The sequence below is a fragment of the Salvelinus sp. IW2-2015 genome, linkage group LG11 (assembly GCF_002910315.2).
Source record: "Salvelinus sp. IW2-2015 linkage group LG11, ASM291031v2, whole genome shotgun sequence".
NCBI classification, from domain to species: domain Eukaryota; kingdom Metazoa; phylum Chordata; class Actinopteri; order Salmoniformes; family Salmonidae; genus Salvelinus; species Salvelinus sp. IW2-2015.
The window spans coordinates 15,565,292-15,580,473 of NC_036851.1; the positions used below are offsets into that span (position 1 = coordinate 15,565,292).

General features: G+C 42.4%; 1 protein-coding gene across 1 annotated transcript; it reads right to left on the reverse strand.

Moving 5' to 3' along the window:
• Positions 1-324: 324 nt before the first annotated feature.
• Positions 325-15,015, reverse strand: LOC111969884 (short transient receptor potential channel 4-associated protein). The gene is made up of 17 exons (XM_023996247.2): positions 14,836-15,015; positions 11,725-11,853; positions 11,486-11,602; positions 11,239-11,296; positions 11,082-11,137; positions 10,835-10,963; positions 10,472-10,673; positions 10,040-10,228; positions 9,670-9,812; positions 9,426-9,557; positions 9,224-9,282; positions 9,036-9,137; positions 8,381-8,696; positions 8,077-8,188; positions 7,807-7,919; positions 7,451-7,657; positions 325-3,037 (listed from the first exon to the last, which is right to left on the reverse strand). The coding sequence occupies exons 1-17, from the start codon at positions 14,953-14,955 to the stop codon at positions 2,900-2,902; spliced, it is 2,322 nt and encodes a 773-aa protein (XP_023852015.1). The 5' UTR covers positions 14,956-15,015; the 3' UTR covers positions 325-2,899.
• Between the last annotated feature and the right edge of the window lie 167 nt (positions 15,016-15,182).

Consider the following 15,182-nt stretch of genomic DNA (forward strand, 5'->3'; position numbering starts at 1 on the left):
TTTTTTTTATCTRGTCAGCTKAGGTATTCAAACCAGCGACTRTTTGGTTACGCTGTAACCGCTAGGCTACCTACCACCCACATTACTATCTGCAGTCAGTGTGGTACGTGGAGATGCAGTGAGTAATGGATGGTAGTGGTCAACGCATGGAATCGTCAGGAAATGTAAAAAAAAAAATGACACCCAATGTTCTGTGGTCAGAGGAAAGAGGACGGCTGCCTGCTGCACACAGCKGATGTTCATGAGYACAAATATAAGCACCCACCACACATTATCAGTGTCCCATCCTTAAAACCACTGTGACAAAATACACCAGGCACACACTCAAGAGAAAGTTGAGAATTTATTAGGATTATCATTGTATTAAATTCACAAACAAGACTGTTAAATTAAACAAGATTAAGAAAACAGGTGTGAAATTGAATTTTAGGGGGGATTGAGTCAGGATTAGGAGTGGTGTGTGAGTGGGGGGGTAAAACCAATGTACACTAAAACATCACCAAAGCAAAATACAAAAATGATTTGATCATGTTTCATTAAACAAAGGTTTGCTTATCTAATTTCTCTAGCTATACACGCACCATATGCTTTATATTATTCATCTCCAATGATAACAGTGACTGGGTTATACCACACACAGTCCAAAGGAAACTAACTTGGCATGTATGCCAAAGAACAGAGTAACAATTCCATCAAATAATGTACCTGATGTAAGAAGGGTAGGAGACTAGGAATACAATCAAATTCAAATAATTAAGCACCAATTATCAACTAAAAATGTAAAGTCAGACTCAATTTTTTTTGTATTGGATTTAATGTATATAGGCTGCTTCTGAAGTGTCTGAGTTCTTAGTGTGAAGAATATCTGCACAAAACCAAATATACAGTATGTACAATGTTTCAACAGTACAAAATCTGGGTGGCTGTTAATGYGGGATAGTATAGAAATACAGTACTGCGTTTGATTTTCAAAGTTATATCTAGCAATTAAGACCAGATTTTTTAAAAGTAGGCTATCTACTCTGCACCAGATGCCAAAAAAAACAAAAACAGACAATATGCTATTCCACAGGCAATCATGACTCTTGGGGAGCGTGAAACATGCACAGAGTTCTCATGGCAACAGTTCTGTTCCAAACACTAGAAGAAGACTGGACACACAGAATGACCTAAATGGTGCTGCACCGGTAGAACTCCTATGAACATTGCAGGCTCCTTCCATGATGTACATGAACACAAGTCATCCACATTAAGTAGTGGTGAAGTGTAGGTAGGTAAAGAAACCAAATGGTGCGAGACCACACATCGTAGGAAAGCCTGTGGTTATGTAGCAATACCAACTGTTAGGGCAAACCAAATTGTGAACAGATTCATACATTCAGTCATGTGAACGTACAAAGCAAAAAAAACAACGTTTGAACAGGATTAGTTCCATTTCGACATACACCCTGTGAGTGATCCAATTGGTGCTTGCTGGGTTGAAAAATGAGGTAGCTCAATCATTGGTCAATTTCTTGGACTCGTTTTTTGCTAAATGCTTACTCAGCATCCATTGCCTCGGCAACATCAGCACATTCTAGCCAGAGGAGCCATAGCAATATAACCACTCCCATTCCCCCCTTCAGCCAATCACATTAGAGGTGACACCAAGCACAGAATCATCACAAAGACAGATCAAGATTGTCGAAGTCTAGGCTCATGGTAAGATAAGAGCAGTCAAGAGTTAAGTGGACGACTAGAGAACAATCAAGTGACGCAGCACAGCGTGGCTGTTGGTTGAAGGATAAGGGGTTAAGGAACTGTTGTGAGAGCTGTCGGCGACAGAAAGTGGGATTAAATACTAGAACCTGCATAGTTTATTATTTTGCCAAACCCCCTTTCACTTGATGCATACAAAGTCTGATACAAAATGAAAACATCGGTCATCAAAATAAACAAAACAATTCAAACAGTGCAATGTTTTCTTCCTTTTATCTACACTTTATTTAGAACTAAAAGCTATTCTCTTAACAAGATGAAAAACAAAAACAATGTCTGAAAAACAGAAAGGAAAATGTTTCCTTGTGTTGGGGTCAAGTCATGAAGGGGTTGGTGACTTCAAGTGAGTAGGGGTCCCGTCCAGCKCCATCTCATCCACCATAGGACCCCATAGAATGTAAACCATTAACAGATCCACAAGCTACCTGGACGGGCTGAGTAAAGCTACAAGTACCAGTCGACTAGATTCACCTAAGAGAGAGAGCCCTACATACACATATAGATCAGAGACGAAGCCATTCATTCAAATGACCACTGGACAAGACTGATGCCATCTCTGCATCCAGTCATGAGCAGCCCTCTTAGGCTCCCAGACATGGAGTCAACACTTCCCTTCTCGCAGGGGGGACTAGTCTTCAGACACACTCTGGGCCTCCCCTCGTATAACAAGTCCCCCACAGTGAAAACAAACCATTTTCTGTATTAGATGGATAGATACATCCTATCTAATTTGTTGCATCGTACGTATAGATTTTTCAATATATTTATGTAATATATAAAAGGCTATTTGATTTCACCTAAAGCAAACCACCAACATAGGAGTATTTCAAGGTCCAAGAAATGTATCTCTCTACTGTAGGGTCTGGGATGGAAAGACAAACAGGTGCAGTCTCGCCCCTTCTCCTCCGAAGAGAATGGAGCGAGGAGTGAAGATGGCCAGGATTGTAGAATCACCCCCCCCCCCCCCCCTCCTTCAGTAACGGCCTCCTGGCCTAGTTACAGACAGCATAGCAATGAGTCTCTGTGTCCAGCCACAGTTACAGTCCTGCTCTAGCTTTCTGGCATGGTCATCACTCATGATAGGTGTCCATACCCCAGCAACCCCCTACCCCCTCCACCAGCCCAGCCACACCTGTATGGGTTAATCCTCCAGCAGGTCCCTGTCCAGGTCCATGAAGGGCTCGTCTATGTAGCTGGCTATGGCACACAGAGAAGTCCTGTCTGAGCCCAGCAGCACTGACACTGTCTCCTTCCAGTAGTCAAAAGGGATGCAGGAGCTCTGAGGGAGAGGAAACAGGGGGTTAAGACTTGTAAAACACACACTTTTTACCCAAAGAGGAGAAGGGGATATTCATGGTAAGTGGAGTAGTGCAAAATCGCAACGTGAAACTTTCCCCGGTCTTAGGAAATACAAAATACTACCGCCGCACCTGCCCGGTACCCCAACAAATTGTGGTGGACACCGACTAATGAAAACATAAGKACATTTATAGGATTTGAAGATTGGCCTCCTCCCGCGTCTTCCGAGACGCACCCAGCTCCGTGRCATTGAACTAGTCTCTGACTAAATGGCCCCTCACTAAACCTTGCAAGATTTGAATTTAAAGTTTAGTCAAAGGCTAGTTAAATGACAGGCCAGCCAGTCTACAACTAGATCGGGTGAGCTCATAACAGGGACGCAAACTGGCGAGMGCCCAAAAAGGTGACAAAKGTTACATATTTTCAGAGAATAACAAGTACATAATACATATTTGAACAATCTCAATACTCTGGAAACATGTTTATGGTAGGCTGGCCTTGTTWAATTGATGCCGTGGGTCGAATTTAATCCACATACGTGTATAGTTCCATATCACAACGTGTTGCTGAAATCATGAGCGAAGAAGAGGGCATGTATAGGCCTATTTGGCAAGCCAGCTGTGCAGGGCTGCATCTCACTGTAGTAGGCTGTGTTTTGGTTATTTGGATCTCCATTCAAATCAAATTTTATTGATGACATACACATATTTAGCAGATGTTATGGCGGGTGTAGTGAAATGCTTGTGTTCCTAGCTCCAACCGTGCAGTGGAGTAGTATCATTTGCCTTTTGTTTACTGTTAATGTAAGTAGCCTAAATATAGATTGTGTCATGCTTTTATCAATCTGATATTGTTTACTAGGCCTACTTGGTACCACTGTTTTGTTCTATTTGAATTCATTCGTTTGCATTCGCAGTTGTCAGTATACTGAGCCAAACTGCTATCCAGTATTTTTGTTTGCATGCATGAATAACTAGGCTACTACTTCCAGCATTTATTAAGACAGCAGTGTTCACGCTAACATTCAAAGGCTGTTGGTAATAGGTGATTTACCCTAATTTATCTTGTAGCCTATATTCATTACCAAAACAGCCTTGCTTTAGTGTGATAAGCAGCAGAGATGGGCTACAGATTTTGTGCCAACCTGTCACTTCCAAAATCATTTAATCAATGGTCTCAGAGTCTCGCCATTTTAACTTTATGGTTATTGTGGTGTAGCGTGATATAAGCAGAACTCAATATAAAAATCCAATGCAAGAACTCCCCCCCAAAGAATTGACGAACCCCCCAAAAATGTCGACTGCCCCCTTAGTCACTTTATCCTGGCGCCGGGTCTGGAGAGGAGCAGCTGAGTAGACTAATGGCTGGTTAGGGGATGTGACTGGCTGCTCACAGCTGTCACACGTGATATTGGATGAAGRTATCCGATTTGACATATATGACATCACACTCTGAACTCTGATATTCTATTTTAGCTTGTCAYCATAGATGCTAAAGTAGTTCGCTAGCTAACGTTAATAACTTTGTGTGTAATAATTTGCGCTARAGAAACATAAGTACGGCTTTGTAGTAATCGTATCACCGCCACCCCGGCGGTTACGAGTCACGAAGGCAGTCAAATTCCACGTGGCCGTTTAGTCACGGTAATTASAGTTCTCCAAGCTCTGATGCTGCTGATGCTCATTAGTAGCCTACCAAATTTCGTAACTGCCTGGTACTCTGCACTCTATTGTCCCTCTAAATCACTCTGACATCAATGCAAATGTAATCGAAAATCTAATCTAACACTTCATGAGGGCCCATGATCTCATGWTGCGCAACATTTCTATAGGCTATGCAATTGCGTGAGAAAACACAGTGATTGGCTCTATTAAAAATAGGAGGATCCCATCAGCTTTCTATAGGCTAGGCCTACTATATTTATTTCTTAACTTTCCTAATATTAAGTACATTGCTTCTCTTTACAACAGGAGTATAGCCTACCTGACTGGCATGAAAATAAACCACGGGGAAATGTGTCCTCCATTCGCAATTTAAGTGCATAGATGTATTTTTCCCCCAACATTTTTGACAGGTGCATGATAAATGGTCAATTCTAAATCAAAACAAATTTCACACATATATTATTTAGTATATGTAAAGACAAAATTAAATCAAGAAGTCTGATCACATGTGAATTCTATATTATCACTTGTGAATAATGCCCAAGCGAACAATGCGAACAAGAAACAATGCCTTTTTTTGCAACTTTTTTTAATCATAGTCGCACACATCATGTAGCCTAGCCCATAGGCCTAAATCTGTTCTAATAAGGTTTGTATCACAACTAAAGTGGCCAAATAACTTCTTAAAATTAAGCACATTAATCCTCTTTACAAGGGTTGTAGAGCTTAACTGGCGTGTGAGTTTCAAGTTTGGGGAAGATKATTTTCACCAAAAAAATGCACCTTTATAATAAAAGCATTACATGCATGATCACATTTACGGTCACTTTGATAATGGTGTTTTCCCGCTAATGGAACATTCCCGCTTATAACCTACTGCTGCGTGCGCATTACTGCACTTATAATGGGAAGAAATAGCCTAATAGTTTATCAACATTTTAAGCTAAACGTTCTGATCTGTTGCGTCAGCCTCATTGCATAAAAAAGTTTTGGGATTCTAGTGGTTATATTAATTTGGGATCCATCGCATCCCACTACTGTCCCAGACTATGTTTGGAATATTTATTTCTCACACAGAATAGGTCAACTTTTGTACTATGGGGGATAGTAGATTGACATAGGCTAGTGCTTTTGCTGTTCGTTAGGCCTACTCATCTGGTTGGATGACGAAATGTAAATGTGTACAGTTCTTCAATATGCACCTCGGAATTGGATAAGGATGCACGCAGTTGCGTCCCAATGTGTCTGTTCACTTGTAGCCTGCGAGGAAGACCTGAACATGTGATGAGAGCCATGTGAGTGAGAGGTGCTTCAGCGCATGCAGCACTCAGGGAGAGGCGCATTATAAATGATTWTACTTAGCCCAAGGGCACAACGGCCACAAAAGGCATGGATTTTTTTTAGGGTGCATTACGGTCACACAAAGAGGATGCCACCGGGAAATATGAGGCATTATCAAGTGCTTGTCAAATTGTGAATGAGAGACTGATGTATTGTGTACAGTCTGTGAAAAAAACAAAGCAGAGCTCATGCCTTTCAAGCAACCTTTTTTAAAATCATCATTAGAATCGCATCATGCAGCCTTACAATGTATTAAAAATCAAAACATATAACCCAACGTTTGTAGAACAACTAAAGTTACATTAATAACTCTAAATTAAGCATATAGGAATACCTATTTCTTTGTTAACCGCTCAACACAGAATAGCCACATGTGCGCACTCCCTCAAATTGTTTGGTGAAAATATCCTTTCTATTTTATTCAGCTTTGTTCAATTGTATTCTTCATACTAGAAAAATAATGCCACAGAATTCAAAGAAAATCTTGTCTGCTAAATGAACTAGTGTAGCCAACAGCCATATGGCATAGCCAGATCAGGATAACTCAAGTATGATATTCTGTTATTCTGAAATAGATTACATTTTCTTCATATCATGTTTCTTTAGACCTGTCTAAAATAAATCATGGATTTATTGTGAAGGTGTAGGCTATATTACATGGATTTATTATACTTTTTKAAATGTAGATGTTCCAAAGGTCTGCATCAGTGGCTTGTAGTTGTGGARGCCAGGAGATGCTAAATGTGTTTATGCTAATTAACGGTCAATTACCGTGAGACCGGCAGTTATTCGCTTGACAATCACCGGCTGACGAAATTTTGTGACCGTCACAGCCCTGAACATAAGCAAATTATAGTTGCATGTATCAAATATAACCYTAGCATTATTTCGAACACAGGTTGCTTACCTCAAGTTGCATTCCAAATTTCCCAGTCAGGAACAAAGTTTGTTGGGTGGAGTGGATGATGACTCAGCCGCCAGAGAAGGTAACGTTAGTGAGCACACAGTGGGAGAACCTCAATTGCATACTCCTCGCTCCTCAAACCCCAATGGATGTGAAAGCCAGAGTTCCCTCCCCTCTGACCTTCTCCTCCAATGGGTTTTGAGAAGGAGGCGAGGAGAGAGGACGTGAGGAGTATGCAATTGAGATTCTGTTCGCACCTCTCTTTTATAGCTCAATGGGTGACACACTCTGCGTACTTTGCCAGACCCCCCCCAAACATACTTTTTATTTACGGATCTACACAATTCATGTGAATTACCTATTTTGAGATCAAAACTGTGAATATCGCCAAGAAGCYGTAAGTTTGCATCCCTGCATAATATCTTTTGAAGAAAATAAATCTGGTTTTCCCTTGTTTGGGACAGAGCAGGGCAAGGACACTCACGTTCTCCAGACAGGTGCTGTCCTTGTCCTTGTTGAGGTAGTGGCGCTGCCAGAAGCGCAACAGGTTGTGGAAGTTGTTTAGCAGGCAGCCAGGGTATTTCTCTGCATACTCCTTCTCTCTCAATGTGTTGAGGTAGAAGGGAAGTTTACCCCGCCTCCTCGCCAGCATCAGGACCACCAGGCTGGTGTTCAGACAGCTCACATTCTCCTGGGCCAGGGGATGGGCAGGGCAGAGGGGGACATGTCAGCGCCAGATGTTGGAGAACAACAACCTCAAACCCTAACAAACTGAGGACACATTCCTCTTATCCTGAAAGAGAGGTACAGAGGTGTGGGTTTGTCTGGTGTTAAAGAGACCTGTGTGAGAGTCTGCACGTTGATGACATTGACCAGCCTGAAGAGGAAGGATAGCCTGTTCTCCACCCGGGCCATGTAGGACAGCAGACAGCATTCAGACAGCACCTCCACCACTGCAGGACCACACCCAGCAACAATTACATCAGGAACAGCACCATTATAATGCACTCAAAGCTTGAATTCATTCCAACATCGGCAGCTTGAGATCCTACATGTGACCCTCTCTCATCGTTCCATTCACTTACTATGGGKATAGACAGTGCGGCTTACCTTTCACGTCCTCTGTCTGGCTCTCGAAGCGGTCGAGGGACAGGACGATGCAGCGCACCAGCATGTTGGAGTCCACCAGGGAACTGTTGATCTGGGTCATGAAGGTCTGGAACTGCAGCCGAGCCGAACAGAGGGATGGGACACAGCATTATAGAACATACACATCGCAAAAACTTGGGTACATTGAGATTACTTATATATGACTATAAGAATCTATTTTGCATTATTTCATGGGACGATTAAAAGGACTGACAGGTTCCTCTCACATTGGAGGGGGGGGGTTGCTACTCGCTAAGGGTTTCACCTTGTCGTCTGTGCTGACATATTTGTTGAACCTCTTGAAGGCGTCGATGTTGAACTTCATGAGTTCCCCCAGCAGGTCAAAGTAGCTCTGCAGGACGTCTCTGGACTTACAGCCACTGTCTATGATGCAGAACAGGATGTGTTCTAGCAGCCCCCTCTTCAGCAGAAACATCTGGTCCGCATAGGAGGTGGCTCCACGGAGGAAACTCTCCACTGCCCTGGCCTGCCAGAACCTAAAGGAGGAGTCTGGAGGCTCCCTCTTCATGACGGCGAGCAGACGTGTGAGGAGACCCTTCTTCCCATCGCACACTAGACTCCTGCAGGAGCACAAGGAGACAGGGAGAGTGCATTAGTGTGTGAATCACTCACAACAGATTTAGGACACACAATATGGTATTGCATTTGAGGTTTCAGAGAACATGATSCCTCTTTTGCACTGTAGTGTGACGTATTGAGGGTGGAGTCAAAAAGGTGGAAGTAGATGATGGGACAAATCCAGGCTGTATCACATCCGGCCGTGATTGGGAGTCCCATAGGGCGGCGCACAATTGGCCCAGCYTCGTCTGGGTTTGGCCGGGGTATGSCGTCATTGTAAATAAGAATTTGTTCMCAACTGACTTGCCTAGTTAAATAAAGGTTACATTTAGGATGCATACCTGTCTGTATTGACTAAGGCCTCCACCTCCGGTATGTTGGCCTTCAGAGAAATGGCACTCAGCTCGTTCAGCTCRTGACTGTTCAGAAGAAGGTACTTGTTCCTGAAATAAAGAAAATGTTSTTTGTTAAACTCAAGTGAAGCTAACGGGGAACTTTTGGTCAAACAGACTGTTTGAAGGTTACTCACTCGTGGTGGTCACTGAAGCTCTGGAGAAGCCTCAGAAACTGGATCTTGAAGGATATTTCCTGAGGGAAGGACAGAATCAGRGTGATTGATATTGCAAATGTTATAACACAGCAATGGTAATATGAACCCAGAGTGAGAATCCTAGAAAAAGCCACTGATCATGTCCAGGGACAGCTCAGTGAGAGARGAGTGCACTGCTTACCGGACTGCAGTCACAGTTCTCATTCTGGCCATGCACCACGTGATCGGAKGAGGTGTACTTCCTCCAGATCAGCTTGTCAAACAGGTTGTTGAGACCTGGGATCAGACGGAACTCTGCTAACATCTTGTGTACCTGAGGAAGACGGATCAGGTGGTCAAATACACGCAAGAGCACAGGAGTGCCTACACCAGAGAGCCCTGTCCTGTATTAGGTGAGGCGTCTGCTCTGTCCCCCAGCCCCTCACCTGGTTCCTCTGACGGCCCATTAGCAGCACACAGAGCACGTAGAGCACCTCCACCTTGTACATGATCTCATGGACGATCTTCATGGACTGGGGCAGACGGTGCCTCAGAGGGCTGGTGGCCATCGAACTCTCATCTGATGACTCTGTGGAGCAGACAACAGGATGTAAAAAAAAAAAAAAATGAGAAGAAATGTTTATAGATAAGTACAGAGGTACAAGGGTAGGTGACAACCGAGATGTCCAGGATATTTCTGTATAGTACAATAAATAAACATTTCACAGGCAGAATGGTGCATCTAATGTTAGACCTTTTCAGTGATAACTGATGTTTAAGGCAGTGGTACAGAGCAGGAGGAGAGAGGATGCTGACCTGTGCTGCTGTGCTCAGCCTCCTCCGTGGCCATCTGCATGAGGGCGTCCAGCACCAAGGCGTTGTCCAGCCACGTGTACCAGTCCTCCAGTTCCTGCAGGAAGTTAGACGCCCCGGTGGCCTCAGACACCTTCCTGGTGGCCAGCTTACACAGGCGCTCGATGAAGCCCGGGATGTTCAGGAGGGTAACTGGGAACAGGGAGGCAGGGTGGGCTCATTAACTGATCATGTAACGTTACTCTACAATAGTTTTAGGTTGAGCACCGACGAGAAAACTTTTGGACAGAATAAGGGTATCGAATTTAAATGAATACTACAAATGAACAGACGAATCAAACCAATACTTTAACAAGASCCTAAGAAAGGGTAATTGAGCTAAATAGTGAGAATAAAATCTAATTTCTCCAGTGTGTTCCCGTATCCCTGTCCTACCTTGATTGACCTCTGCACGTGAGGGGCTTGCGTTGCGTTTCTGCTGTGCATTCTTGGCCAGCAGGGTGTGTTTGTCATCATTTCTCACGTCGGGTTCTGAGATGGTGACAGAGAGGATGCGACAGAAGTTAGCCAGCTGCTGCTGGTCGAAGCTCTGGACCAGACCAGACAGGTTAGGAATCCCCTCCAACTGGATCATGTCCTGGGGCAGAGAGAAGAGCAGGACCAAACAAATGGATCACCATCGGCATAACATGATCATGGACACCAAATCTCTACCTAGAGCAAACCCTCATACTCTGTGTGAACAATATTAGTATAAATTAAAATAATATAAAGATTTTGCCGTGAAGTTGCTCTGACCTTCTTGACGCCGAGAATATCCTCGATTAAAGTGGCAGTCTGTAGAAARGTCTTCTTGTTCGTCATCAAGGTGAAGAGAAACAGGACAAAGTCGTCTCTGGCTGCAAGGCTCTTTGTAACCCCTTCCGTCTGAGAAAATTTGGGGAGAGATTTGACGATTAATGAATGTTTATAGAGGAAAAAGCAGACATGACGAGTCCTTTTTTTTTTTGCATATGAAGTGATGGTCTGCGGCGAGGGTACTTACACATATACAGCAGTTATAAAGAACACTGAGGCAGTCCTTGACCAAGTCATCATTCACTGCAGGGACAAGAGACACAGACATGAATAGCAACGGTCCTTTATGTCAYAAGTGCAGCCTTCAGAGAGAAATTATATCAGACCTAAGTGTTACTGCTTACTTTGAGGTTTCTTCTTCTGCATAGTGAGTGTAGGCCTCATCAAGATCTCTACAAGCAGCTTCGAAGGGACGYGAAAAAAAGAATGCAATGAACAAACGTCGCCTGATAATATCTCAGAAGGCACTGATACACTGCAGTATGAGGTGACATGGCTGATTCAAGACATTCAAACTGYTCATTGATTACTTTCCATCACAGCACAGAACAAACTAGTAACAAGAGCATAATAAACAGTATGTAAACATACATCTACTCCACCAAAGAGGTCAAAGGTGTATGTGTTGGGAAAGGTGGATTCTTGAGCACTCTTCCTGTCTTCTGTGACAAAAGACATTGCCTCCATGGAAAGTAGGGATGATAGTTCCTGTTAAAAATAACGGATAATTAGGCCTTAATCTTAAGAGTAAACTATACACATTCAGTCAGCTCCTATAGCCTAGGAGACTGCGCTTTGTTGATGTTGTGGTGTATATATTATCTGGGTACCTTTAGTACACTGTGTGTGTGGGAGAGGTCACTGTTAGGATGGCTGCTCTCATGGAGCTTCTGCAGCAGCTCAGGGATGCCGTGCCATTTGGCCCTCTTATCTCTCTCCTGGAGCAGAGCCTCTGGGAGCTGGAACACAACGAATGAGTGGTGAATACAGGAAATATGCAAGYGCTTAGAAAATGTCTCCAGTATGTTCCCGTGTCACAAGAACACTGACAGTTGATCATTTTACCCTACCCTCCGCACACCCACACAACCTCAGACAGATTTAATAAAAGCCTAGGTCTTAGATGTTAGTGCAAAATAATCACATCCRCTCCAAATTCCAGTTGCAGAGACCATCTTCTGGCACCAGTTAAGTCAGAAGTCATTCCAAATCATGSCCAAATGCTCCTCACAAATGGAGCACAATATAACTTTCAGTTCTCATAACTCAATTATTACTGAAACTTTGAGAGGAATGTGGCTCAAACTGCCATTTGAGACTTTTTATTGGAATCGGTGGYGCAACACATAGGCCTTTTCTATTCTTTACGGCAAGTTGGCAGTCAGTTAAACAGGCCACATTTCACAAGAATGGAATGAGGCAAAGTAGTAAAAGCTTATCAGTGCTGCTGAGGTCTGAGGTTGCCTTGAAAAGTYCATTCCTTAGTTTCAATATCAGAGAATTTGTCCCGTCCCCATTGCATGTTCAGAAATYTTGCGCTTATGAGTTGACTTCATAGCTATTATTGGTAAGGTTATCAATACGACTCGGGTTGTTGTTTTATCCCCAAGCCATAAGACTGCTAAACAGTTAATCAAATGGCTACCCGGAGAATTTGCATTGACCCCCTTTTTTACACTGCTGCTACTCGCTGTTTATTATTTATGCATAGTCACTTTACCCCTACCTTTATGTACATATTACCTAAATTACCTCAACTAACCTGTACCCCCGCACATTGACTCGGTACCGTTACCCCCTGTATATAGTCTCGTTCTTGTTTTTTTATTGTGTTATAATAATAAACATTTTTTTAAGCAAATATTTTCTTATATATATATAAAATAAAAAATTCTGCATTGTTGGTTAAGTGCTTGTATTTAAGCATTTCAGGGTCAGGTCTACACCGGTTGTATTCGGGGCATTAGACAAATAACATTTGTTTTGAAAGCAGAAATGCCAAGTTGAAGATTATTGTGACGGCAAAAGAAATATTGGGGGTAATAGATGTTACTGTTGAAATGATTGTTGACATGCTGAACAATCCTAAGGGTGGAGTGTTTCAGCATGATATAGATAAAGTGTAATGGGGTAGGGAAGGGTTTTTTGGGAGGGTGTGGTAGAAGTTAGTAGGGATTTATTTGGTTTTGGATTTTATTTTCATGGTAGTACAGAATTGGGCAGATCATGATTGAGCGTACATTCCAGCACAGTAGGTGGTGGCATGCACTGTAAACATTTGTTTGCGGACTGCCATGATCTCCATAGAAGAAGGGCAGGGAGTCAGAGGGTAATTCTAGGATAGACATCCTCAGCATGCACAAGGTAGCTCTTCATGTTAAATGTATAATTCAAGAGGTTTGTTTTAAAATCACCACCATCTAGTCTACTGCAGCCATTTATATACACACATGAACGACTGCATAATGTATAATTTCCAGTGGTGTAAAGTACTTAAGTAAAAATACTTCCTAAGTCGTTTTTTGGGGTATCTGTACTTTACCATTTATATTTTTGACAACTTTTACTCCACTACATTCCTAAAGAAAATAATGTACTTTTTACTCCTTACATTTTCCCTGACACCCAAAAGTACTCGTTACATTTTGAATGCTTAGCAGGACAGGAAAATTGTCTAAATCACGCACTTATCAAYAGAACATCACTGGTCATTCCTACTGCCTCTTATCTGYCGGACTCACTAAACACAAATTCATCGTTTGTAAATTGTGTCTGAGTTTTGAACTGTGTCCCTGGCTATCCGTAAATGGTTTGGTTTACTTAATATAACAKATTTTAAATTATTTTACTTTTACTTTTGATACTGAAGTACATTTAAAACRAAATAATATTAGGCTTTTACTCAAGTAGTATTTTACTGGGTGACTTTTACTTGAGTCATTTTCTTTTAWGGTATCTTTACTTTTACTCAAGTATAAACATTGGGTACTTTTTCCACCACTGACCATTTCCAGAAGARTATTTGCAAAAAAGGTGCCGTAGATTTTTCAACAGTGCATGAAAGAGAAAGGTTTTTGCCCCTGTAAGGTTTATTTATCCGGCTAGTAATGGGAGGCTCACATGAGCAAAAACAGGTAGCTAGTTAGGTAAAATACCTGTTAGCAGTATAATGACTGAGCCGTGACCAGTCACAGATGGGCGGCACCCATTTATGGAAACGAAAGTAGTTGGGGGCTGGTGTCGTTAACGTTATGTAATCACGCGTGTTGTTTCAAGTTATTTCGCGATTGTTCTATCTAGCAGGTWAAAAACATCCTGTCAAAATTCAATGGCTAATTTGCTCCCAATTTGCTGATCAAATTTAAAACCAAGCTAGTTAGCATTAGCTAACTGATAGCCAAACTGAGCTAGCYGCAGTGGCGCACTCTTTCCGTTTCGCAAAGTCATCAAATGTTAGGTAGCTCGRTAATATAACAACATTGAGTAATACAACTAACTACAGATACCAATTGCATGTAACGTCATGGATGGGAACAGACAAACATACGATAATACCAAAGATAGCTAACTACTTACGTTAGCTACAGCTAAAAAAAAAGGTTAGCGTAAATATACTAGCAACATTTTTATCTTAATCAACAAAAGAGCTAACAAGTGCAGGCTACATGAAGGTTGTCGGCTGTCATTTTATTGTAAGTAGCTAATTTGCGGGTGTATTCCGACTTTGTCATATAGCGAAATMATCACATTATTCTGTAGCATAGACAGCGAATGTTAGCCAACTAACCAGAAAGTCTGATAAACAGCTAGCTAGCTTCCATATATATGCTAACGTTAGCTAGCTCTCAGCAGGGTTACCAAACGCAATCCCAGCCAGGCTTGAGTCGTCCTCCCCCTTTTCAGATACCTTCATTGCCAAGACATCGCACAAGTTGTCTTACCTGTGTCCCTCTGCTGAAACCCTGGCCTGCGATCTGACTGTGTGTGATCTTTGCAATGATATTGCGACTGCTTCGTTTTCCTCCAGTCCAAGGGGACTCAGACCCCAGAAGCGTCGCCATTATTTCTTTTTCCCGAACAGTTCTAAGCAGGAAGTTCTGTGGATTTAGCGAGCTATGGTTGATACAAAAATATTCCCATGTATCTAGCGGTATCTAGTGGTAGGATTTGAAAATGGTTTTGACATGAGATGCTTTCTCTTTGTGGCCCAGATGTGAGAGAACTACAGCATCCACCATTGTCTTGTATGTTTTGATGATCTTGTTTTTATAATTAAGAGGTTGGCCAT